Genomic DNA, 25,946 nt, shown 5'->3' on the forward strand with positions numbered 1-25,946 from the left:
AACCAAAATTCTAAGGACCACGAAAAACAACATTAAGAGATTTTTTTCCCTACCAGTTTAGAGTTACCAGATTCCAGCAAGGTGGATATGGAGTCTACCTTCCTAGGGCCAGTCCCTCGGCCGGTGACAAGGCGGCCCTTGTTAATGTTTGATTCTAAGATGTGCAGTTTATTAAGGCTCCAACCTACCATCACTGCTTCCCCTGAGGACTACATCTGGCGAAGGTGTCTGCCGGGAACGGGAGCCGAAGGAATCCAGGCTATCGAAGGAATCATCTCTGCCGTGTCGAGGGGGAGAGAGGGAGTCGCTGCGCTCAGAATCCCAGCAGTCGATGTAGCCGCTGTCTCGAATACTACGTTTAGGGCTCTCAACGTCATCAGTCTCCTGTTCAAGAAGAAAACGAAAGGATTACAGACATCACAGCAACAGACATAGAGGCTACGAATATCAGGAAAATCTGTCTCCAGTGGTCTCCAAAAAAATCCTGCATATAGAATCAATCTGGAAAGGCTACGGCAACCAGTTATCAAATTGATTATCATCTACACAACACTTCATTCTTTAACCCCTCCCTGCTGCAACTTTTTCAATCAGAAAATCACACATATTAAAAAAAAAAAATCCCCAAGCATCTCGTACTCCGCAATGTTGGGAAAAAAAAGTCCAAGGAACTGAGAATAAAAGATCATCAAGTTTGGACTCACAAGAATATAATAACAGATAAAAAACAAAAATGAGAAACTAAAACCTTAACCTTGACCCATCTTTCAGGATCCATAACTGCATGTCTGTTCTGGGACCCAGCGCCTAGTTTAGCTGCACAACTGCTTCTGTTTATGCTGTCTGGCTAATGCACACAGCATTTGTTTTTGCAGCAGAATCAGTTCCGTAGAATCCTGGAGCAGCATGCTTCCATCTTCTGCTACCTTGAAGGGAAATTCCTGCTCTGAAAGGGAGCTGTCTTTCAGGGGCAAAAAATTAAAAAAAAAAAAAAAAAAGCAGTGAAAAATATGCAAAATGATTTTCCTGATGCCTCGGAAGAATCCAGGCATGCTCTCGCGCTCGGCCAGCTCTTGGCACTGGGGGAGCTGAAAGCACTTGTGGCTGACCCACATGTTCAGAGCAGTGAGAACAATGGCTGTCTTTGACAGCCTGTGATTATAAATTCTTTCCAGCGCAAGCAGCACATACTAAAACACTGAAACTCCAGCAGAAGAAAGGTCAGTCAAAGCCATCCTCACCCTCGAATTATAATAAAAGCCTTGTTCCCGCCAGTGTCTTAGCATTAATTACAAGAGTCCAAGCTGACGAAAACAGAAATAACTCCGGTCACTCAAAGATAAACCTCAATTTAATCTCTCCCAGACTGTTGCTTAAAATCAGGGCTGTGAATGACATCCACAAAGACTGGAAGGTCCCACTGCAGATTTCCTGGGATGCTCAGGCAGGTCCCCTCCCCATTCCCCATAGAAAAGAAAAAATAAATAAATATTCTCCGTGGTAGCAGTTTTGGAAACTGTCTACACTGACTAACACGCTCGCCGGAGCCAAAGCCTTTTAGGAAGTGCCTTTGCCAGCTGCTTCTATCAATTATAAGCAGATCCTCTGACACACTCCCCAGCAGGGCGCCCTTTGGGGGGACAGAGCGGCTGTAATTCACAAGGCACGCACAGTGGTCTTGCATCAGGAGAAGGAGTGGGAAAAAGGGGAAGGGCAGGGTTGAGGGGGGTACCCTGCTGCAGCCACACCGAGGACCTGATTAGTGCCCCTGAAGAACAGGTTGTCAAACAGCCTGGGTGAGTACAGATGACATGACCCTCCCGAGGAAGGCAGAAATTCCAGTTATGGAAATTAAGGTATTTTAGTTTACTCGTAGGTCAAAATTAACCAGGACTTGTACAAAAGCCAGGCCTGACTAGCAGGAAAAAGAATTCATGACTAACTGAAAAGTATACATCTAAATGGGATATGGTTTTGTATTTAATTTCTTTGGAAATGCAAGTAATTATCTTGGATTATTTATCCACTGAGCATAGGCTAAATGGCTAATGTTATTGAACACTTACTATGTGTCTGGGGCTATGCTTGGTGCTTTCTCTATGCTCTATTCTTTAATCCTCACAACCTGCTCCCCAGTGATGGGGTTAGCATTGCCCCTATTTTATAGAGGAGAAAAGAATCAGAGAGGTTGAGTAAATTGACTCAGGTCACACAGTAATCAGCAAAGCTGTGATTCTAACACAGAACTCTGTCTTCAACTACCAAATGGTAAAACCTGACATTGGATGAACTTTGGTATAGTTACAGCTGTCAACATCAGCATCACCTCTCCCAGCGGCTGGACACTTACTGCCTGCTTACTCTGTGGATGACACTAACCTGGATAATGTCCCTTCGCTAAACACTGTTTATGCCTAGATCACCAACCTATACATGCTGCAAAAGAGAGATAGTTTAGAGTAGGTTAAAAGCATGGTCTTGGAAGCTCAGCTGACAGTTTAAATCCTGGCTCCACCCTTTGTCAGCTGTCTGACCTTGGGCAAGTTATTTTACCTTGCCCAATTTCAGTTTTCTCATCTGTAAAATGGAGCTAATAATATTTATCTCATAGTATTGCTGGGAAGGTGAAATGTATTACTATACGGAAAGCATTCAGAAAAACGCTTGATGCATAAGTGCTCGAAAAATGTTAGCTGTGTTATAATCACTACTATGTATTCATTTGGCATGTAAATGTCAATATATAAATCATAGAAAATTTATAAATGCAGTTAAGGACATAATCTTATATACACACTGATACTCTTCTATCTCCTTGTCCATTTATATCCCATAACTAGATGCCTTGGGCCCAATTTCCCATCAGGGAGGGCAGACACTCAGGAAGTTGAGCCACTGGTAACATCTAGAAATGACACAATTTTACAAGCTGCTTGGCACAGAATTACAAAACTGGATTTTCAAGAAAATAATATCAGGCAAGTTTCTCCAAACACCCAAATGTCTCCCCGACCCTACCCTACAAACCACAGGAGAACAGAAAGGAAAAAAGAGAAAGTGGACATCCTTCTTGGAGCTTCAGCTGTTTTCTCACAGCCAGTTATGGGAAAGAAAAACAAAAAGGCCGTTCTGTTCATGGCTTTGTAGAAAGCCAAGAATTAAACCTTGGGTCAAGTGAGAGCTGGAAGCTGAATGGCAGGGTCAGTTTGACAAGTGAAAACCAGGCCACCTGTGGCCATCCTTGGCCAAGCTGGTCCCTTAGAAACCTCAGGGTGAAGCAAGAGGCTGGCTCTTTAGCCAGAAATAAAGATTTGGACATCCGCGGGATGAACAATTTTATTGGAGCCCATCAAGTCACCCAAAGGTAAGCTTTGGGAGAGGGGTTAGAAGATATAAACCAACACAAAGGCTAGCACAGTCTAAATGCTCTGTACTCGGGGTCTATTACGTCGTCTACGCTTTCCATCTAGATGCCCAGTAGTGGCATTCTGTCTTCTACAGAGAGCACTCCAGGGAAAGGGGATAAGACTCAAATCTGTCCATTGTGCTAATTGCTGGTTGTTCTAGTAAAAGTGTGTTAATGAATGGGGTGTGAATTACTAGCTTCCACAATATTTTTGGATTATTTTACTCATCTGTCCTCTTCTTATCCTCCTTTGTCAGAGATAATGAGAACCAGCTACAGTTGGTGACTGACTTATGGTATCTGAGAAACTCCAGATGCCTCTGTTTTACCACTCACTATTTTCTGCTTCCTTTGTGATTTATAAGGTGGCTAAATCCTATTCTGCAGTGTGTTAGGTTCTACTTTTCCAGCCTGATGAGCCATCTCCACCCACCACACTCTGGTTGGTGAAGCAATTCATTCCACAGATACTGACTGAACATCGTCTATGTGCCAAGCACTGTCTCAGTGCTGGGGACACAATGTTATGCAAATTCGATAAATTCCCTCTCCTCATGGGCCTTATGCTCTAGCAGGGAAGGCAAAAAACAAGCAGAAAAACCCATAAATTGAATACAAAGTTGAATGGTAAGTATCCTGAAAAAATAAAGCAGGTTAAGGGAAGAGAAGTTGATGATGGCTGCTGCTCTAGGCCAAGGTCTTGTACTTGTTTGCCCATCAAGCTCCCCACTCTTTATCCCCTTGTTCTGATAGCACCCCTCACCTTCTGAGACAGTAGTGGCTTAGGCCAATCATGGTATCCCCTGTCCCTGGTCGCATTGACTGGTTCAGGGATAGGACCCACACTGGACCAGAGTACACCCTAGGAATTTTAAAGCTGGGGCCAGGGAGAAGAATACCTTGCCTTCTGGGCAAGGAGCTAGGAGCAGATAATCCCGAGGATGCTGTTGGCCATGGTCTCTGCTATGAGAGAGTGTTTGCCTACTGGAGGAGAGGATGAATTCAAGAAGAGACCGGAAGAGAAGAGTGAAAGAAAGAGAGAGGAAGAACCTAGAATGCTGACTTTCTAGTTGCAGGCCCTGAGATCTCTAGGGCCACCCTCGTCCCTACAGTATTCCCTTTAATCTCACTATTCTCGTAGTAATTCCCCTTGGTTCAGCTTAAGTGTCCCTTCCTTTGGGAGACTTTCTCTGACGTATCCAGGCCCAGTGAAAGGCCATTGTCATGATGCTTTCAGAGATCTTTTTTGTCTATAGCAATAGCAACCTACTACGAACATCTACTATGTGTCCGATGCTTATGTTAAGGGTTCTACATGTGTTCCTTGCACTACAGAACTTAACAAGTTGTACCACAGTTAATCATTTTTATGCACATTTCTCCCACTAGAAAAAAATGAATATAAAAAAATTTCGGGCTAGCCTCCTTTGTGAAAGAAAAGCTTTTAATTTCATATTTATTTCAGCCTGTATATGTGCAGAAGAGATTCCAGTTGTCTCTCAATACCTGTTTTCCAATTCTTCTCCAGTGAAAATACACACAGTTTTTAAATGAAATAAAATCTACTTTCCCAAGTCTTTCCTTGCAGATAGGTATGGAAACGTGACCAAGTTCAAGTCAATAGGATGTGAGCAGAAGTATAGTGCATGACTTCCCAGAAGTGTGTTTAAAGGAAGGCATAGGCCTTTCTTCTCCTCAGCCCTCCTTTCTCCTGGCTCAAAGGTGGACGTGAAGGCTAAAGCTTGTGCAGTCATCTTGGACCAGGAGGTGAGTGGCCATGAGTTGAGGACAGTAGAGTAAAAAGACAGAAGGAGCCTGAGCCCTTGATGGTCACGGGACCCCCACACTAGCCCTGGACTGCTCATGTCCAGACCTTATATGAGTTTGATATAAAACTCTATCTTATTTAAGCCACTGGCAGAGTTGTCTGCATTTCCCAGTTAAACTCAATCTTAATTGATAAAATGAGATCGTATACACTTTAGATAAATCTAATATTTTCAGGCATTGGATAGACCTGTGAAATTCAGGTCAATTACTCTCTTTATATAGAGACATGGGAGCACCACAGCTGGCCATTTTTGGTTAAGTCAGGCTTTGGCCAGTGACACTAACTACTCCCTCATGTCCTGTGATGTCATCTATATTCATTAAAAAAAGTAACAGCTGTTCACAACAACAGGTCATTTCAAGGCAGTTGTTAGAAACCAACTGTCTCACTACAAAGGGAACTTAGGAGAGCTGCAGAGACCAATAGCTGCTCAGATTATAGAGAAGCTGGACTAGTGATAAGAAACATCAATAATGAGAAGAAATCAGATTCCAAGAGAAATCAGCAGGGAAACTATGAGGCAGAGCTTTTAAATAGTTTAAAACAGATAATCCATCTATCATTATCCAAGTCCAAATTTAACATAAGACCAACAAACATTTAGATTCCACAAATCCAGACTGAAACTTACCTTTGTATTTTCCCTAAGTATCTTTTATTGAGAGAGATGAAAGATTAAAGGACAAATAAGAGTTAAGACTAAGAAACAATGTGTTGGGTTTGATTGAGTGGTGTATTTATTTTATTTTTCAAGGAATTTAGCTTCAAGGACTTTGTTTATATGTGTTATGACCAATATGAAAGCTTTGTCCATTTATACATATATGAGCCAGCCTGGTTCTAGCCAAATGCAAAGAATTATTAGAACTATTAGCTTTAAGGAAAGAAGAATAAATCATTAGAAAGTTGGAGCAAATTCTTGCTTTCAGTATTAAAAGAAAATCTGTAAAGTACAGAATGTCTCTCAACGAGGTCTCATTGGTGCATTTAATTTGCATGTTAGAGAAAAGAGGAAGAAGGCCTTAATTATATATGCTGCACTATGGGTCTTATTCAAAACCCATGGGGCTTCCCTGGTGGCGCAGTGGTTGAGAATCTGCCTGCCAGTGCAGGGGACACGGGTTCGAGCCCTGGTCTGGGAAGATCCCACATGCCGCGGAGCAACTAGGCCCGTGAGCCACAACTACTGAGCCTGCGCGTCTGGAGCCTGTGCTCCGCAACAAGAGAGGCCGCGATAGGGAAAGGCCCGCGCACAGCGATGAAGAGTCGCCCCCACTTGCCGCAACTGGAGAAAGCCCTTGCACAGAAACGAAGACCCAACACAGCCAAAAATAAATAAATAAATAAATAAATTAATTAATTAAAAAAAAAAAACCCATGGATGCTACTGATTACAAATGAGCCTTACCTATTCACTAAGGCCTGCTGGGTGAGGCTGCTCCCGGGGAACACTGTATGCTAGTACTTTGGGTGAGCTAATGTACACCTGCTGAATCCTAAAAAGGAACACATAGGTAGCCACACACAAACCACTGCACTGTTTCTTGGACAAATTCCTACCTTAGGTCAGTCTTTCCCATAATTAAATACACAAATAAAGCTTTGACTATTACAAAACATGTTTTCCAAATTTCCAGGTCATTCAAATGCAATGGTCATAAAATATGCATCTTTGAAGAGAATGCTTCTAGTTTTTCAGAGGCCATCCAGAGTGGATACCCAGGCAAGAACTTGGCTGATGTTACTTCACCCACACCAAGGCCCTGATGGGTAAGCAAAATAACCTTTAGCATGAAAGTGCAGAGCAAGTCTTCATTTTTGTATAATGCTGTATTGTTTAATTCAGGCATTATTCCCCCAAGAAAATAAGCACTGCGCTCTTTGGTATCTAAAGTCATATACTGACGGATTGAACTTTCTCTTTTGGAATTAAAATTGGATAAAGCTCAGATCTCCCATTCTCAGAAGGGAATAAAAGTTCAGGTAGGCGTGGGTGTATGAGGCAAAGATGTCATTGGTAAGACAAGCGGTCATTTCCTTGAGTGCATGACCTCTTTGGCCTGTGCAATTTTACCACGTGAAACTGTAAAGATCTTAAAAATAAGCAAATGTGTTGCTTTCCCACCTTGTCTGAACATCATGGGATGAAGAAGAAAAGTCAAGTTACCTTTCTCATCTGAGCCAGCAAGCCTTCGAACTCCTTCAGGTTTAGCGTTGTCCCACTGTAAGATGCACAGCTATTTGCTGCTTTGCCCAGCCAGTAAATGGTCACTAGTACCTGGGAAGGAGAACCACGTGCAAAGAATTACTTTTAAACTAAGGAATCAATAATGCTCCCCTAACAGGAAAGCAGGAGGAGAGAATGTGCAACATTAATTTACAAAAACCACCATCCATGAGGTATCCATTCTAGGTAAAATCATTTTAATAAGAACCCAATGTTGCATCAGTCAACACAAACACGATTCAGTAGTTAAAATAAGACTCCAGTTTTAGGAAGAATTTGGTTGTGAGAATGTGATCTATAAGACAGCAAGAAGGAAAAATAAATTCTCCAAAATTATTTTCATGTCATGAAGGTTTCAAAACCAGGAAGCAAAATTTTTCAGAAACTCTGGAGTCTTTCCCCAGACCAGCAATGAAACAAGTTGTCAATCCCTTTTGAGAGAGGTGCTTTTAAAGGCCCATAATTTCTACTTGTGGGCACAGAGGTTCTGCTAAGACCACTGGCAAAAATTTTTCAAAGGAGTGATAAAGGTTAATTAGTGGTTTCCAGCCCAAGATCAACAAAATATATCTAATTAAAGTCAGAAGACAGCAATGTAATGAAGAATGCAATCTGCAGAGACCTAGCTCTGGGGTACGGTTAGATTCCTATTAATCTGAGATGGGAAATTTTTAACCTGGACAAGACTACTGCCAATTAACAACCTTGGATGTTTAAGAATGTCTATGAATATTCACTGGTCTGAAGCTACAGTCCTAAGTTAATTTTGTTCTGTCTTTCCAAAGAAACTGTCCGCAAAAGCAAAGGCTCTTTACATTGACTTTCCCATAGAACCCAGCAGGGGTCAGCTGAAGATGAGCTCCTTAAAATTGAATTATTGGGATCTGAAGCCTGTGGAAAAGCTAAGACTATTATTTTGTTTTCACATTTGGTCTTACTGCTTCAACTAGGCTGGGAAGTATTTATTGTACCTCCCTCTACTTGCTAGGCCAGAAAATGCTTTGGACAATGTGATATGTATACATGCGTCCGGATGGCAACAGGCCCAAGATATGGTTATGTGCATCAATGCTAGGATGTGATTCGGTTTTCTACCTCTGTGGGAAAATGTTACTTTACGAATACTTCAAAACTTCCAGAAATTCTTTTTTAACTGATTGCTTACAAATAACTTTCCAGAGAACAGACAATTGCGAATGTCAGGACATGAACTAGAGCCATAAAATAACTAATGTGTGCTAAGAGTATGAGGCTCTCTTGAAAAGTGTAATAGGAAAACGGAAGATAGAACTGTGTTGTGTTTTAGATTATGGGGTTTCTGTTTAAAATTGTATGATGAAAAATGTCAAATATCCCTGGTTTTATAGAGGAAGAAAAAGAAGATAAGAATGAGAATGTCAATCAAATAAAATAGCACCCTGAAAATTTCTTTAAAAGGGGAGAGTCACAGCCAATTTTAAAATTTTATATACAGAAGGTCATTTCTTACATTCTTCAATTTAAACTTAAAATAAAAGAGCATACTTGCCTTGGAAAATAAGATCTAACCCTAAAAAGTTGATTTTGGAAGGTACTAATAAAAACTCAAAAGATTAATAGGAAAAAAACCACAAAAGGTACAGGCCCACAACAGTCAACACTATTTATATTATGCTAATCTTTTCCCCAAAACAACTTGCCCAACTGCTTAATTTAATAATCCCATCTGTGCCTACCAATGGCAAGGAAGTAATGTTAGTGCTAAAACAGATCATTCTGTGTTTAAGAAACCAAATTACAAATGGAGTGCAAGCTTTCATTTATTTATTTCTGGACTGAGCCCTTATCTAATTAAAGAGACCACCCCTCCCCGCAAAAATCTACCATTTTTATTTCTATCAGAGTCATTAATTATTCTATCAGAGGCACATATAATTGTTTTCTAAGAAAGATTCTTTCTAGCAAGGCATTCGAGAGGCATTGAACTTATGAGCTAAATTTTATACTTGAACCATCAAAGTTAGAAGGAAAAAAGTTTGGAAAGTGAAATTAAAACACTTACATTTTTCAGCTTCCTGCTATAATCAAGGCTCCTAGTTTGGAAAAAGGAAAAGAAAATATGATCAGTTTCTTCACTGTGATCTTCCCTTCGACACCTTTCAGATGTATTTGAAAGCTAACATGTATAATGAAATCAGCAGAATATATTATTTTTAAGGTCTATGATTAGTGATTTCAGGTACCAAATAAAATTACTTAGGAAACAAAATGCAGAAGGATAAGGTGGGATTAAAGTTCCATAGTGCACCATGGAAAGATGAATGCTTTGTAACATCTGGAAAATGAAGAATTCCATTTAAAACTACAACTGTTTATATTTGTATAATCAAAGTTTAACTGTAAAAGTAAAATTTTGCCTTGGCTATATATCACTGTCAAATTGAAATCTGACCGCACTTCCAAAATCTTCTTTATACAAGTACTTTTAAAGAAGTTCTAAAGCCTTACTTAATTAAAGAGACCTGAAAATATATGTAAACGGGGCAATGCTATTCTAATACTTGTTCTTTCCTGCTATGGACATAAATCAGTGCTGGGGAATTAGCCATGACCAGGAAAATATGCATGCTATGTTCAAATGTACACACGTGCATTCTTAAATATACATAAATGTTTATTCTCAAACTATAAACAAAAAAAGCTACTTGGTGGTACTTTCTACATATTCATACAGTGAAATATAAAAATTTCTCCCAAATTATTTCAAAGTTTCTTTAACATGTCAACAAATAAATACTAGGAAAATAAATGCTACATTTCTTTTTTCCACAGAACTTCAGTGGGGGGGAGTTGGGGAGGGAGAATGTAATTCTATTATATAAACTAGTCAAGAATTCCTCCAGATATTTAGATCCCAGTTACCTTATTGCTGCATACTCTGACCCAAAGTACATATTAATGAATAGATGCACAATTTTAAGTCAATTGAGACTTGAGGGACTAGAAAACAATGTACTCTATAGTGTACACTAATCTAGTCTATACTAAGGAGATAAACCATCAACAGAGACTTAGACTGTAAGAAGCAGTGGTCCAATTTGGATTTGATTAAGAGCATGTTTTCATATTCCCCCCTATTAACAGAAAGAAAGATATGTCATTATCTGCTTAGATATTTGCTAGGATTTTAAAAAATTTAACAACAACAGTAACAACAGCAAAACCAGATGAAAACAAACAAAAATCTATAGAAGATTTGAAATTTTTGTGAAAAACAACTTAAGAACAGGGAACATAAGACTTTTTCTGCACTGACAATGACTGTCTTTTGACTAAAATTGTGATCCAGTTCTAAAAATAATCACACTTGGCACACAGTAGGAGCTCACAAAATATTTGTTTGAATGACTTCCACGTAACAACCAATTATGTGAAAATGTTCCCTCATTTTTCGGAGACATCCTCGGGAGCAATCCAAAGGCTTTCCTCATTTTCATCCAATTGCTGGATGATACTTGCTGCATGCCCTTCTGGATTATGTTTTCATGTCCCATCAAGGTCGTCTGGCACCCATTACAGTAGAGTTCACGAAATTACACACAGAGTAATCATGTGCAGTTTTCCCTCTTCCTTTCTCTATAGTCTACTCAAGTTACTTCTCAAAAAAAAAAATAAGAAGGCAAATTACCCACAATGAAAGCTAGTCTAAAGAGTATTTTTCAAAAGACAATTTCAAAAAGCATCAAAATTTCCTCTTTGGGATCTACCCCTCTACCTATTGCTTCCACTGTTAATTGGTGTCAGTAGGGGGTTCTCCATCTCTGCTAATGTTTGGCTCAACTTTCAGAGGGGAAAGCAGAAAAATATAGCAGTTCTACTTCCATCTTCCGTAGCTATGAAATCTACATATGTTACAAATGTCCCCTGGACAGTGCCAAGTTAAACAAGCATCACTTACAGAAAAGTTGTGAAGCAGATAGCTCATTCCATGCCCCAATCTTCCCTAATACTAGAAAAGATTTTCTAAGTACCAGAAATGAATTTATGGCATAATTTTTAATATAAAGTTCTTTATGTGCTTCTAAATATTCATACAGCGAAATAAAAATGTTTTCTCCATAATTATGCCAAATTCAACAACCTACAACACTTGTGGACCACCCCTCCCACCACGCTCGTCCTTGCTCATTACCCTTCTACCACACTGGCTGGCCACTCTTCTTTCTCTTTCTAGACATCACGTTTGTTTCTCTTCCCAGCCTTTGTACCTGATTCCCCTGCCCTGAATACCCTATAGATCTTAGCATGTCTGGCTTTTGCTTCCCATTCATGTCTCAGCCCTCAGCTGAAATGCCATGTCTTTAGAGAAACCATTCTTGACCACCTTTCTTTTTTATTTCCCCCCTGTTTGACTGAGATATAATTGATATAAAACGTTATATAAGTTTAAGGTATGCAACACAGTGATTTGATATATGTATATATTGCCATGGTCACTATCTTTTACACCATTATTTTATTATTATTTTATTTTCTTCTCAGCACTTATCACTCCCTGCAATTTTTTAAAATTTACTTATTTACTTCCCATTTCTTGACACAGGGTATAAATTCCCTGTGAACAGGGGGCCTGTTCTCTAGTGACTGGAAAGTATCAGACACATAGTAGCTGCTCAGTAAATCTTTGTTGAATTAATGAAAAATGACAGTCATAGGGGAAGGCGATGGGCAAGTACTGCTTAATGAAAATAATAATCTCAAGTGAAGGAAAAACTTAAAAGGGAAGAAAATGAGGAGAAGAAATGCAAAAATGGGAGATAGATGGAAAGTTATGATAAAGAAGGGAAGGGAAACATAAGGAAGAGAAGGAGACAGAGAAAAGAAGCAGAGAGAAAGAGAAAAAGAACAGAGAAAAGAAGAGGAGAAGGGGAAGATTGTCCAGTAATTGAGAAGTGACTGTCTGTGTGCCACTGGTCTAAGTGACTTTTTTTCCTTTAGGTTGCTTTCTGTGCCTTTGAACTAAAGTCGCTTTCTTTAGAAGTTGGTTGAACCATCTTCCCAGATCTGCACTGAGAACGCTTTAGCTAGAATCATACCTGAAAGAACATTTTGTCCAACATCAAACATGCTAACGTTCTCATTATAGGGGTCCGGGAAGGAGAAGAGAGAGAGAAAGGAGCACCTAAATACATAATGTAAATATTTACTGAAATAAAAGGAGAAACTGACAGTAATACAATCGTAGTACGGGACTTTAATACCTACTTAAATCAATGGACAGATCATCCAGACAGAAAATCAATAATAAAACATTAGTTTCAAATGACATATAAGATGGACTTATTAGATATATACAGAACATTACAACCAAAAGCAGCAGAATACACATTCTTTTCAAGTGCACATGGAACATTCTTCAGGATGAATACCAAGCAAAAAAAAAAAAAAAAAAAAAGAACATTCTGTCCAATTCCATTTTATAGATGAAGACACAGAGCCCTACTGAAGCAAGGGAGCTTGCCTAGGATTATAGACCTGGGGCTAGTAGATGTAGAGGTAGACCCGAGATTTCCTGATGCCCACGGTTTTGTAGAAAAGCAATAAAGTGATACGCGTTCTGAATTTCTAAAACCAATCAGTCTCAGAAGCCTCCTGGTTTAGTAACATATTGATTTAAAGTGACTCTAAAAAAAAATGAATGCAGCTGCCAACAGTGTCAAAGTGAACTTTCCTTCACACTCTAAGCAATGTGTGTGTAACAAATGATTACCTACCATGTCACACAGTTACTATTGTTTCTGGTCACTTGCCACCCAGGTGAAACTATGAATGTGAGATGAGGCAGAACCTGAAACAATTTCCTAAAATGAATAATGATTTATAGAGGCTGGATTTAGGTACAGAAATAAATGGAGCATGTGAGGACTAAAATGAGGTTTATGGTGGTTTACATATTCAAATATCATAATTTTTATTCTGTTCTTTTTATCCTTAAGTAAAAATTTTCCATGAGAAATATTAAAGAGAGGTCAAAAGGTACAAACTTCCAGTTATAAAATAAATAAGTCAGGGGGATGTAATGTACAGCATGACAACTATAGTTAATAACACTGTATTGCATATTTGAAAGTTGCTAAGAAATTGCTAAGAGAGTAGATCTTAAAAGTTCTCATCACAAGAAAAATAAACTTTATATGGTGACAGATGTTAACTAGACTTATTGTGGTAAACATTTTGCAATATATACAAATATTGAATCATTATGTTGTACACCTGAAACTAATATAATAGTGTATGTTAATTGTACTTCAAAAAAGAAAAGGCACATTGACAACAGAGAAGTGATTTTTACATAATCAATCATGGCTTACTCTCCCTTATTCCCAGTCATAAATCATAAAATCCAATATGAACTCCAACTTGATTTCATTTAGTAGTTTCAATTATTTTTCCCCATCATTAAGAAAAAGCCAGTATCAGCAAATAGCAAAAAATTAACAGCTCTGAATTTTGGTTTCTTTCTCTTTTCTGTCCTTCTATGATAAAATGACCCAAAAGTAATCAAAAGAAGTATAGCCAGTCCAAAGACACTATCTATGTAATTAAGCTTATTATTAAAGCATGTTAATGCCAAATACTGTTTGACTAATTTCAAAAATGTTTTATCTGAATTTGGTAGAGTCTAAAGAACTTTTAAACTACAGGAAAGTTACCTCTACCATCTCAAAAGGACTTTTCATCTCATTACTCTGCTCATGAGCTATTTCTTCACAGAGAAGCACATTGCCTTTTCTTTTACTATAACATTCTTTCCCAAGAATTCTTTGGCTCTAAACATGGCTCACTGAGAAGATACAGTCAACAATAGCCAAATGGCCAAAGATCCATCTTCAAAGAACGTGATCACTGACACATATGAGAAAACAGTTACAAATGTAAATGAGGAAGAGATTTTTCCATAATCTATTGACTTCTTTGCATAATAAACAGAGTTCAAATCTGTTTACGGAGTTTGCAGTCTTCCAAGAGCCTATTCATATGCCCAACTGGAGCCAATAAAAGCTTTTTGTATAACCCAAACAGATTTGTGCATATTTCTCCCTTGCCTCTCCCTCTGTTAAGTTTCACCTAACATTTTCTTCCCTTTCTCTAAAATTCTAACTCTATATACATGATTTTTGCATTTCAAAAAATTATGCTTGATCAGAATGAAAGCTATACACAAGGGAAGGCCAATGTGGTTTATTTTGAAAGCTAGGTTTTTACCTTCACATTTTAATTTTATTAGGCATGTCCAATTCTCTGCCTCTTAGACCTTACATCATCATCAGAAAACTGCAAATCAAACCATAAATGGGTTTCCCTTGAACATAAATCATGCATTACTTACTTGACTGTTACTCTGTTGGACGTATCCTGTAGGTCACTCGGGTCAAAAAGCTGAGATTCTTTAAGGCCGAGCTCTTTACAACCTCTCAAGAATAATATGATATTGTCCTGGAAGGAAGAAAAGAAATCCAAGTCTATATTATTTTATATTATTTTATGAACCAGCCTTTCTTCTTTAATAGTCCAAATTACTGGAGGGATGTCAGTCATTAAGGCAGCAAGAGTCAGGTGTGAGTCATGGCCTGTTGGATAATAAAATCATACCTCGTTAGGAAATGCTGGAATAAATAGACACTTCAAACTTCTAAACCCGCAGCTATGTCAAATTCATTTTTTTCCCTTTATCTTTTCACATTTGTATAAAACTCTAAGTTAAATGCCATTGGAAAGTGGAAATTAGCAATTTGGGGGAAATAGTACTCAAAACCCATGAATTCCCTATTGCTTCAAAGTTTTGTCCATGTCTTATTGCCTAGAATCTGGTTCAAAATGGATATATATATATTTTTAAATAGGTTTTACTACCCAAGTGTCATCTTCAACAAGTTTTTCTTTTTAATTGATCTTCAAAAATATATCCTTATCTAAAAAAAGGGTACAAATGAACTTATCTACAAAACAGAAATACAGTTACAGATGTAGAAAACAAACTTATAGTTACCAGGGGTAAGGGCGGGGGAGGGATAAATTGGGAGATTGGGATTGACATATACACACAACTATATATAAAATAAAATAGATAACTAATAAGGACCTACTGTATAGCACAGGGAACTCTACTCAATACTCTGTAATGGCCTATATGGGAAAAGAATCTAAAAAAGAATAGATATATGTATGTGTATAACTGATTCACTTTGCTGTACACCTGAAACTAATACAACATTGTAAATCAACATACTCCAATAAAAATTTTTTAAAATGCATCCTTTATCAATGGGTTTTGACCAATAATACCTCTTTGTGGACTTATAAACTGAATTAAATGGGGTGGGGAAATCTAGACTTAATTGGAAAGGGAAAAATGAGGGGGCAAGGAAATCTTTTGAATATAATGTCAAAGACCCTCCTCATGGTGACAAATTTCTCTAGCAGGTACAAGTTTACTTTGACCTGGCAGAGTAGGAGACACAATCAACAGCTGAGGAGGGTTCTGATCTTCATCTGTTGGGAATCATTAAGAATAAATAAATGGCTCTGGAAGGAATTGCAAATCGTGAGTCATACTTTTGGAACTCTAGGATGTTAGCAGCAGGTTCATCAGTTATAAGTCTCCAATTATCCTCTTCCTAAAAGACTTCTGATGAGCTAACTGGTCCCATCAGGTAGTTCAAACTACAGGAAAGAAATGATGAAGGCTGGTTCCAGGAGGCATATCAATGTGAATCCATCTAAATGCTCTAAGAAAGATGCTACAAAAATCTGAAATAATGGTGGTGGTAAATAAATCATATATTCACCCAAGTGCAATTTAACAAAGCGAACAAAAATCATAGTATTTCCCAATGACCAGTGTGTAGGTAGGATTCCAAGATGGTACCCAAGAATCTCACCCACTGATGGACACACCCGGTATAATCACCTCCCCTTGAGGGCCAGTGGAACCTGTGCATGAGATGGGTTATCACTCTGTGATTACGTCATTAACCAGTGGCTTTGAGTTGATCAAAAAAAGATGACCTGATTGCACCTGACCTAATCAGGGGAGCTTTTCAAAGAAGGTGAAGTCAGAGTTCCTGCTGGCCATGAGTTCTATAGCTGCAAGGAGACGCCTTCTGTCAACAACATGAGCTTGGAAGAGGCTTGGAAGAAGTTCAGCTTGGACTTCAGCCCCTGCCAACACCTCGATTTCAGCACTGTGAGCAAAGTATTCAGTCACGCCATGTCCATACTTCTGATTACAGAAACTCAGATAATCAGTGGGTGTTGACTGAAGATGCTAAGTTTACAGTAATTTTTTATGCAGCAATAAAAAAATAATACATCCAGGTTCAAAATAACAAGAGCAATAGCAATAAATTGCTAACGTTTATATAGCCCTCATTATATGCCAAGCATTCTTCCAAGAATTTTACATATATTAGCTCACTTAATCCCTGCACAACCTTATGAGGTAGGTACTATTATCATCCTCATTTTACAGGTGAGCAGTATGAGGCACAGAACAATTAAGCATCATTAAGCCCACACAGCCAGCAAAGGATGGAGGTGCAAAACAACATGGCGTATATGAGCAATTCAAGCATCAAATCTGAGGCTGGTATCAAAGGAAGATGAGGTTATGGAGTCAGGGTCTGATCATGGGGTCCTTGAAGGCCATGGAAGGCAGGCTATGGAAGTCACAGAGGGGTGGTGATCTGAGAAGTAAATGCCCAGGTCTGCAGCAGATGTAGATTGCTGGGGGTAGGCCTGGGGGGAGGTAGAGGGTGTGAAGGAAGGACTTAAGAGGAACAAGACAGGAGACAGGGAGACCAATGAGGAGATACTCGAATCTCACTTCCCCCCATGGAGGGTGGCCCAACCCCAGAATGTTTTCTTTCCTGTGCCCCTGGATTTTTCAGTAGGTAAGAAGTACCATCATTCACAATATCTGTGTCCTTCACAACACCTCTTGTAGACTGACAATGAGCTGCTAAGAGTCTGAAGTCATCCATACCCTTCACAGTCTCTCCTGCAATTACTTTGCATGTTTTAAAATTATCCAGTTCTCCTTGGAGTTTTTCTATTTTCCCTCCCATCTCCAGAGGTTTGTAGAGGTTCAGGTGAGTCTTTTCTAGGCATGCAACTCTCTTTCTGGTTGGCCTAGGAGCTCTGGGGCTTCTTACCCAGAGGAAAGCAAAGGAATCATTTGGGACCCCATTAAAAGGACCAGACTTGTGACCACCATGTGGTCCCATCAGAGGCGCAAGACCGTGGCACGTCAGATTCTCAAGAAAGGCAAGAAGGTGCTCTTCCCACGTGCATTCCCGGATGTGCCCCGAGTGCCACGCTATCTTCAGCACACAAACTGCAAACACAGAAGCACTGAGTCGCCAGCTAGGCTGAACATTTTGGGCTGGGAGATTTAAATAACGGCAGGTCTTCTTCCAGCTCCGTGCTGCAATCTAATGATGCTGGAAGGGAGCCAGACCCCAGTCAGGAGAAAAGCACCCCCGCCACCAGCCAAGAGCTAACAGGGGCAGCGACCACAGCTGGAGGGGAGGCTGTGCCTTTAATTACCTAAAATGCATCCTGCAAATTCCCATCTGCCTTACTCTTCACACTGAGTTTTTTCCACATTTACAACTCCAAGCAAAACTAACATCTTAGTGTCTTAGCTTCAGAAGCCAAGCAACACAACTGGTTCTCAAATCTGGCAAAGAAGAAGTGAAGACACCGATTTACCACAATGACTATTCGATTTAGCTCTTACTAGCGTAGTATTGCAAACTCATTAAGACTTAGGCTTCAAAAGAAGTATTTAAAGGACTCTTCAAAAAGTCAATGTCATGCTAAAACAAAAATTAGAGGCTAAAGAGACATGATGACCGAATGTAATGTATGACCTTTGATTGGACCCTAGATCCAAAAAAGGAAAAGTAAATAAGGCTATGAAAGTCCAGTTTAAATGTGGACTGTTGTTGGATAATATTATTGGATGAATGTTAATTTTCTTAGGCATGATGATGATGGTATTGTGGTTATATGAGAGGATGCCTTTATTTTTAGGCAAATATATGAATTATTTAGGGACAAGTTATCATGTCTATAACACAATTTCAAATGGTTCAAGAAAAAAAATGTGTGTGTGTGCATGCACAGGAGAGAGAGAGAGAGAGAATGACATCTGCTTGTTTTGGAGAAAGAAATAAAGCAAATATGGCAAAATATTAACAATTGGTGAATCTATATCTCAAAGGCTGGCAATTTTTTCCTGTAAAGTGCCAGAGAGTAAATATGGCTTTGTGGGCCTGTGGTAGTCTCTGTCAAAATGACTTAACTCTTTCTTTGTAGCCAGAGAAATACACAAATGAATGGAAGTTGTCAGCATCCCTATACACTTCATTTACACAAGCAGGCATCGGGCTGGATTTGGCCCACAGGCTGTATGTAGTCCACTGGTCCTGTTCTAGGTGAACAGTATTCGGGTATTCATTATGCCATCTGTACATTTGAAAACTTTCCAAAAAAAGTTTGGAGAAAAGGTTTTTAAATTTGTAAACATGTATTCAATTCCATAGGATTGTGAGTTCACTCGCAAAACCAGTTTCATAAAATACAAGGAAAAAATAATGGTCACCTCAGAGACAAGTACTGCAAAGTTCCTAAGGTAAATGCTCAAGGGCTACTGATGGAAAGTTACTATTTCTGGCTAATGGGAAAGTGCTGTAACATGAGCCTCAATTCAACACAGATGGGGAACATAAAGTTCCTAAAAGAGTTCATTTTGTGCTCGACTAATAGTAATATATGGATTTATACCCCTGTTTACCTAACTACTATGCATTCACTCCTCCTTGTTCTTGGCCCAGTGGTTTCCCATTTCACTAATTTGTGGGCCCCCCCTGTTTATGAGAACATCCCCTGGGGGCCCAGGGTTGAGGCTTGAGCTTTCCGCCCTCCCTCGGGCCTCTTCTCTGAAGAAGTCCTGGTACTTCTCTGCCCTTCTCGCTCCAAAGGCAAGATGAAGGAAGGCCCAGGATGGTCTCTACCCCCAGAGTTTTACCGGCATATAGTAGGTGCTCAGTAAATATTTAAAACAAATTAAGCACTACATTCTAGGTACTTAGAAGAATGAAAAAAAAAACCCACAAAATTCTAGTAGATGAAATAATAAGGACTTAGAAGTATCTTATCTTCAGGATTAATTTTCATGATGCATCAAATAGCTGGATTTGTTCAAGATACACATAAACAGAGGTTTGTTTATGAAAAATTGTCTAATTAGACAATGGAAATGAGAGAAGAACAAATGTATCATGGAATACATAACATAACATAACAGCTTTGGGGTCAGGAGGACTCCAGTTAGAACCCCAGCCTCATCCTTGTACTAGTTATGCGGCCTTGGGCATGGTTCCTAACCTTCTCGATCCTTGAATTTCTAATCTGTGAGGTGGGGGGGGGGGTGACATCAACCTTACAGGGATGTCAGAATTACAGAAACTATATATAAAGAACACGCCCAGTGTCTGGGAACTTCCAGGTACTCATTCTATGTAAGTTATGTATTATCATGGCATTATTGTCAACTCAGGTCAAGAAGGGACCATAAAAGGTGAGATGAAGAACAATTTATCCAACTACAAAAAACCAGACATGGTGTGTATTTATAGCCCTTGCCAGTTACATGGGAGATTTCTTTTTTAAAGGGTAGTTGCAATTATTGTTGTTTAGTTACTGTTATAAATTGACAACTTGACACTTTTATATAGACAGCCTCAAACTTAGGTGCAAGCTATGTACCAAAAGTCTATTTGTAAGATGGCGGCTTGTAGGTCATCATTTGTAATTATCTCACAGAAATAGTCTTTGTATGGTGGTTCCCAGTTCAGGCCAGAAAGGCCGACTTAGTCCAAAATGTACCTGAAGGGGAGTCCTAATTACACTATGGAACCTAATGGCTTTGCAGAACAACATTTCAGTAGGAAAGCGTATTCAGAAATGCCTGCCCGACATATATACAATGGAATATTAGTCAGCCAGAAAAAGACACTAAATTAAGTTATTTGTCGTGAGGTGGATGGACCTAGAGTCTGTCATACAGAGTGAAGTAAGTCAGAAAGAGAAAAACAAATACCGTATGCTAACATATATATGTGGAATCTAAAAAAAAGAAAAAAATGGTTCTGAAGAGCCTAGGGACAGGACAGGAATAAAGACGTAGATGTAGAGAATGGACTTGAGGACACGGGGAGGGGGAAGGGTAAGCTGGGACGAAGTGAGAGAGTGGCATGGACTTATATATACTACCAAATGTAAAATAGATAGCTAGTGGGAAGCAGCTGCATAGCACAGGGAGATCAGCTCGGTGCTTTGTGACCACCTAGAAGGGTGGGATAGGGAGGATGGGAAAGAGGGAGAAGATATGGGGATATATGTATATGGATAGCTGATTCACTTTGTTATAAAGCAGAAACTAACACACCACTGTAAAGCAATTATACTCCAATAAAGATGTGAAAAAAAAAAAGAAATGCCCAACTGTGCTCTAGGCTGTAGTCGGGTGGAGGATTCCAGAGGCCATAGAAAAGGCTTCCTTAGCCCAAGGCAGCACCTCAGGAGGGAAAGGCAGGGGTGAGAGGGGAGAAAGGTGGGCCAGCAATTCATTCCAGTGCAGCCCCCTGAGACACATCACTGTCTCATCTAGGTTCTCCCTCCTGTCTTCAGAAGGCGAGCAAGGACCTGCTGGCTACCTTTCCCTTTCTCTGCTGTCATTTCCCACTGGCAAGGGGTTTCTCCCTTTCCTTGATCCACTGTGGAGCAGCGTGCAGCTTTCTGGCTCTGAGGAAGGCACCAGCACTTAGTGGTTCTCTAGGGAAACCAGACAGGTAGTGGGCGGGGCCTCTACTCAATCTCCTTGGCTTTATTTCCTTTACAGCCAACAGCGAAAGGGCAACACGATGATGGATTTGGAGTTCACAGAAAATGAACGTAGTGCTCATTTGGGTTTCAAATGAACCCAGACACCTATATTGCCAGGTATTTAAAATGCAATATATATATAAAGCAACGTATAATTTTCAGTTTCTATAAATGAAAAGACCAGGCGGAGGTAGCAAAATGTAAACTGAGATTACATCTGGTGAATTTATTATTTTAATACATTTTCTATAATAAATACTTGCTTCAAAAATCTTAAGGATTAGGATATCTCAGAAAGATTTGCAAGCATATCAGAGAAGATCCAGACTTTTTGGAAAATCGATAACTAACACCAACGTTACATTTCTGTTCTATACATAAGGCTTTAAAAAAAAAAAGAAAAAAACCATGGTTTTTGTTAGGTTTCCTGCATTTGAAGAGAACAAATTCCCTTTAACAGAAGTGCAATTATGAACTTCAGAACTTAAGGAATACATTACCAAAACATCTCTAGGAAATTACCCTACAATTAATAGAATTTGGGGATTTCCTGTACCTGCTGTGTGTTCACGGTTGCTCTCCTAACCTGTACGGGTTCCAACCTGGCTCCATTAACTGGCCGACGTCCAGCCACAATCACCACTCGCCAGACTTGCAATGCACTTGAGTTTGCCAGGAGCACTTAATGAGGATACCAGGCCTTCCACTGAGAGGCAAGACCTGCTCGCTCTGCCTGGGGGAATTCTGGGGAAGCCTGACCCAGAAGGTGGCAGCTGGGTGGTTGCTTGAAGGCGAAGAAACCACTTTATGGATAGGAGATGAGCAGAAGCACAGCGGGGGCCAGGGAGAGAATGTAACGTTGGAGAGGGGAAGAAAGTTCTAAGAGGTAAGCTTGAGAGAGTTGTGAGAGCCTTGTGAAGGATTTGGACTGTTCTCTAGACAGTGGGGAATCAAGGCCAGTTGATGAGGACAGAAAGAGTCCTGGGAGCTGACCTTTATTTTAGGAGAATATGTCAGGTGGCAGCAGGAGAGATCCACTGGGTGGAGGAGAGGGTCCGTTTAAGAGATAATCACAAGAGCTCAGGGAGAGATGTGGAAAGCCTGAACTCATCCAGAAGCAGTAAGGGCAGTAAAGGGGGAGGATGAAAGCACCCCTTGTTGGCTTGGCGGTTGAGTGGATTTAGGAGCAGAGGGTGAGGAGAAGGAAGGGGGTTCGGTTGATGATGAGTTTTTTTTTTTTTTAAACATCTTTATTGAAGTATAATTGTCTTACAATGGTGTGTTAGCTTCTGCTTTATAACAAAGTGAATCAGTTATACATATACAATATGTTCCCATTTCTCTTCCCTCTTGCATCTCCCTCCCTCCCACCCTCCCCATCCCACCCCTCTAGGTGGTCACAAAGCACCGAGCTGATCTCCCTGTGCTATGCGGCTGCTTCCCACTAGCTATCTATTTTACATTTGGTAGTGTATATATGTCCATGACACTCTCTTACCCTGTCACATCTCACCCCGATGATGAGTTTTTTAGTCATTGGGACCATCTTAAAGAATAGAGGAAGGGGAGATCTGTGAGAAACAGAAATAATAAATTAAGCTTGGAACATTCCATATTCCAATAGCCACAGCTCATTGGGAGCTTATATCTGGGTCAGCTAGTTAGTGGCTGAATGACCTTGGGCAAGTTGCTTACATGGTCTCTGCCTCAGCTTTCTCTTCGAAAGCCTAAGTTCTTACAAAGGCCTACAAGGCCCTACAGGGGTCGCTGTACACAACCTCTCGGACCCCGCCCCTGCTCGCCCCCTGCAGGCAGGCACAGCTCCTTCCTTGCTGGTCCTCAACCAAACCAAGCAGATCCCTGCCAGGGCTCTTTTTCTTACCTAGATATGACCTAGAATGATCTCTTGTATATAGTAAGTAAACATTCAAGAAATATGCACGGAATGAATGAATGAAGGACCATAAAAACGGGGATACTCACAACGTCATAGGGCTGTCCTGGAGCTAAATAAGAAAATATATGTCAAGTGCTTAGAATAGAACAGTGTTTGGCACAATAAATGTTTTCCATTGTGATACTTATTTCTATTATTAGGATAAAACTGTTAAGTCATCAATGAATGGAATTTCTGATTAGAAGGACATTATTGACTTCGGGGACAACTTCAGTGCAATTATAGGGTGAAAACCTATCATTTCAGGAACTTAAGAAATCAGTGTAGAATAAAAACAATAGGGAAAACACAAAGAGACACTTTTGGGAAGTTTAGCAGAGAAGAGATTATGAGAAAAGGTACAGTGAGTCCAAGGAAGGTTGGCTGCTTGTTTCTTTTAGGAAAGCTGCAGGTAAGGAGAAACACAGCTCTCTGCTTGTCCTAGAGCTTCCTTGCCAGCCCAGACCACTGACATTATCATCCTCATGAGGAATCCTCACCACGTGTGAGGTTTGAGCCATCAGTTTTCACCATAATCACCTTCCATCCTGCTCACTACTTCTGTCACAGTCATGGGGGACACTGGCACCAGGCTTACCACTGACTACAGTCATCATTCTAGGTGCCTTTACATTCTACACAGCAACCTGTTCGACGGCCTGGCTTTACAGTTCTTTGACATCCTCAATTCCAGGAGTTTTTACTTGTACACTCCATTTCACGATCATAATCATCACCCACACCTGCCCTGCGGAATCACCATTTCCAACATCCTACTCCTTGGCCCGAGTCCCTCTCCTCCCAGGTTTCTCACTGCTTCTCGCCCACACACCTGCTCTGTCATCTCCAGACTCTGCCTTTTCCTCTCAGTCCATTTCCCTCTCCTCTCATTGCCTTCTTTCTTTCCTGATTCAGTACAGACCAGTCTATTCAACTGCTCCACTGCTTGCACCTTCAACAGCCCCAGTTCTCCGCCTTTCCATTAGGGAACAATGGCCAGGAAAAGGAAACAGCAGAGGTGGAACAGTTAGCCTTAGACATGAGCCTTGGCGGCTAAGCACCACCTCTTGTCTCTACCTGAGATGGGATCAGTCATGCCCGCTCCTCATGTTTCTCCCTGGAGGAACAACACTCCTGGCCCCTCACTCTTCCTCCCCTAGGTTGGTTTGGGGGAAGGAACGGGGCATGCTCAGCTCAGCCAGTTTGGGATTTCCTCTCTGTGGAAGATGGCCTGTCTGTAGGACACATGCGTCCCGTCTGTCTCTGCCGTGTGGGAAGGGGCCTCTCTCTGGGGTGGGAGAGGCCTGTGGTTGTCCAGCTGTGCTGGGAATGGGTGGATGAATTTGTTTAATTCAGGAGCAAGGATTAGCAAACCCACTTGGCTGCAGCTCTAAACCCACACTCTCCGATTTGTCTCATGAGAAGTAAAGCTGACGTTCTGACCTCTGATTCCCGTGTTTATGTCTCAGCTGGGAGGGGAAGAGAGGACGGCTATTTACTGATCGCCCTAATGCCTAATGCTCTGCTCCTAGCGCTACTGGAAATGATGCTGCTTTATTGGGTCTGGAGCTGCTACGCATTTACAAGCTCCCGCCTCAGTGGGCCCCTTGGATCCACTTGGTCATCCTTCTGGCGTCCCTGGCCAGCCCTTCTCCCCATCCTTACAGAGGGTTTTACAAGCCTCCTCTGCTTTCTAAAATCTCTCTGCCATGTCCTCACCTTCTTCATCAATAGACAGATGTCATTAACCCCTAAGAGTTTTAAATCCCTTCACGTCAACCATCCCAAGTTCTGTATCTAAACACTTTTTTAAAAAGAATATAAAGCTGTATATTTCAAAGCATCTGCAGCCAATCTGTTAACATGTTTTCGTCAGTGGGGGTCTGTGTCAGAGTACAGAGCAAACAGCCAGCAATTAGGCTCTATTATCTTTAGTTTAATTTTTCTATTTATTCAAGCATATTAATTGAATACTTATGGTATGAAAGGCAATGTGCTAAGTGTTTTGGGCAGGAAGGCGTGATGATAAGAGTTGGCACTCTTATTTGCAAGTGAGGGAGGCCCAGATGGACCTGGGCTCACATTGGATTACAAAGCCCAGTGCATCACTGCCACAAGGGGGTAGAGGGGCAGCTGACCCTTTGAAGCAACTACAAACCAGGCCTTTGTGTATTTGGAACCTGGAATTGCTTCGTCTCCTATCCACTCTCTCTGCATGTTGGCTTACTTGCTTTCACTGCACCCAGGTTTCCTCCACATGGATCCCCTAGTTTCCAATCTCATACATGAAGGTTGTCAGCCCCCGAGAGGACTAACTCTCTTTTTCACTTGCAGTTTGAAAACATCCCAGGAAAAGGAAGAGACTCTTATTGGCCTGCCTAGGGTCAGGTCCCCTCCCCCAGTGACTAATGGGATGGGGTGAACGAGACCATGAATCATTTTAATCAACAGTGGGGAGGAATAGGGGCTGGAAGAGTTTCCAAAAGAAGGAGAATGTGATTCCCTAGGAAGGGGGCCCAGGGCAGATAAAACTAGCAACACTGGTTACCTTCACAAAACTGGACCAGATTTGGATTTTCCTCTCAAAGTCTTTACAGAGTAGAATACAGAATTA

At 40.5% G+C, this 25,946-nt stretch overlaps 1 protein-coding gene across 25 annotated transcripts in view; it reads right to left on the reverse strand.

Annotated features, from left to right (window-relative positions):
• LIMCH1 (LIM and calponin homology domains 1) overlaps positions 1-25,946 on the reverse strand; it is a 356,840-nt gene that overhangs the window by 92,692 nt on the left and 238,202 nt on the right. For 24 of the 25 annotated variants that reach the window (XM_082390445.1, XM_082390446.1, XM_082390444.1 and 21 more), the window contains 4 exons: positions 14,834-14,940; positions 9,506-9,536; positions 7,405-7,515; positions 189-384 (listed from right to left, as the gene is read on the reverse strand). In XM_082390445.1, the coding sequence (XP_082246571.1) occupies positions 189-384; positions 7,405-7,515; positions 9,506-9,536; positions 14,834-14,940 (445 nt within the window). Of the gene's footprint in view, positions 1-188; positions 385-748; positions 2,530-7,404; positions 7,516-9,505; positions 9,537-14,833; positions 14,941-25,946 lie in introns of those variants that run through there. The other variant, XM_082390425.1, reaches the window with a different exon arrangement.

This window comes from Balaenoptera borealis, assembly GCF_965194805.1.
Source record: "Balaenoptera borealis genome assembly, chromosome: 4".
Classification (NCBI taxonomy): Eukaryota; Metazoa; Chordata; class Mammalia; order Artiodactyla; family Balaenopteridae; genus Balaenoptera; species Balaenoptera borealis.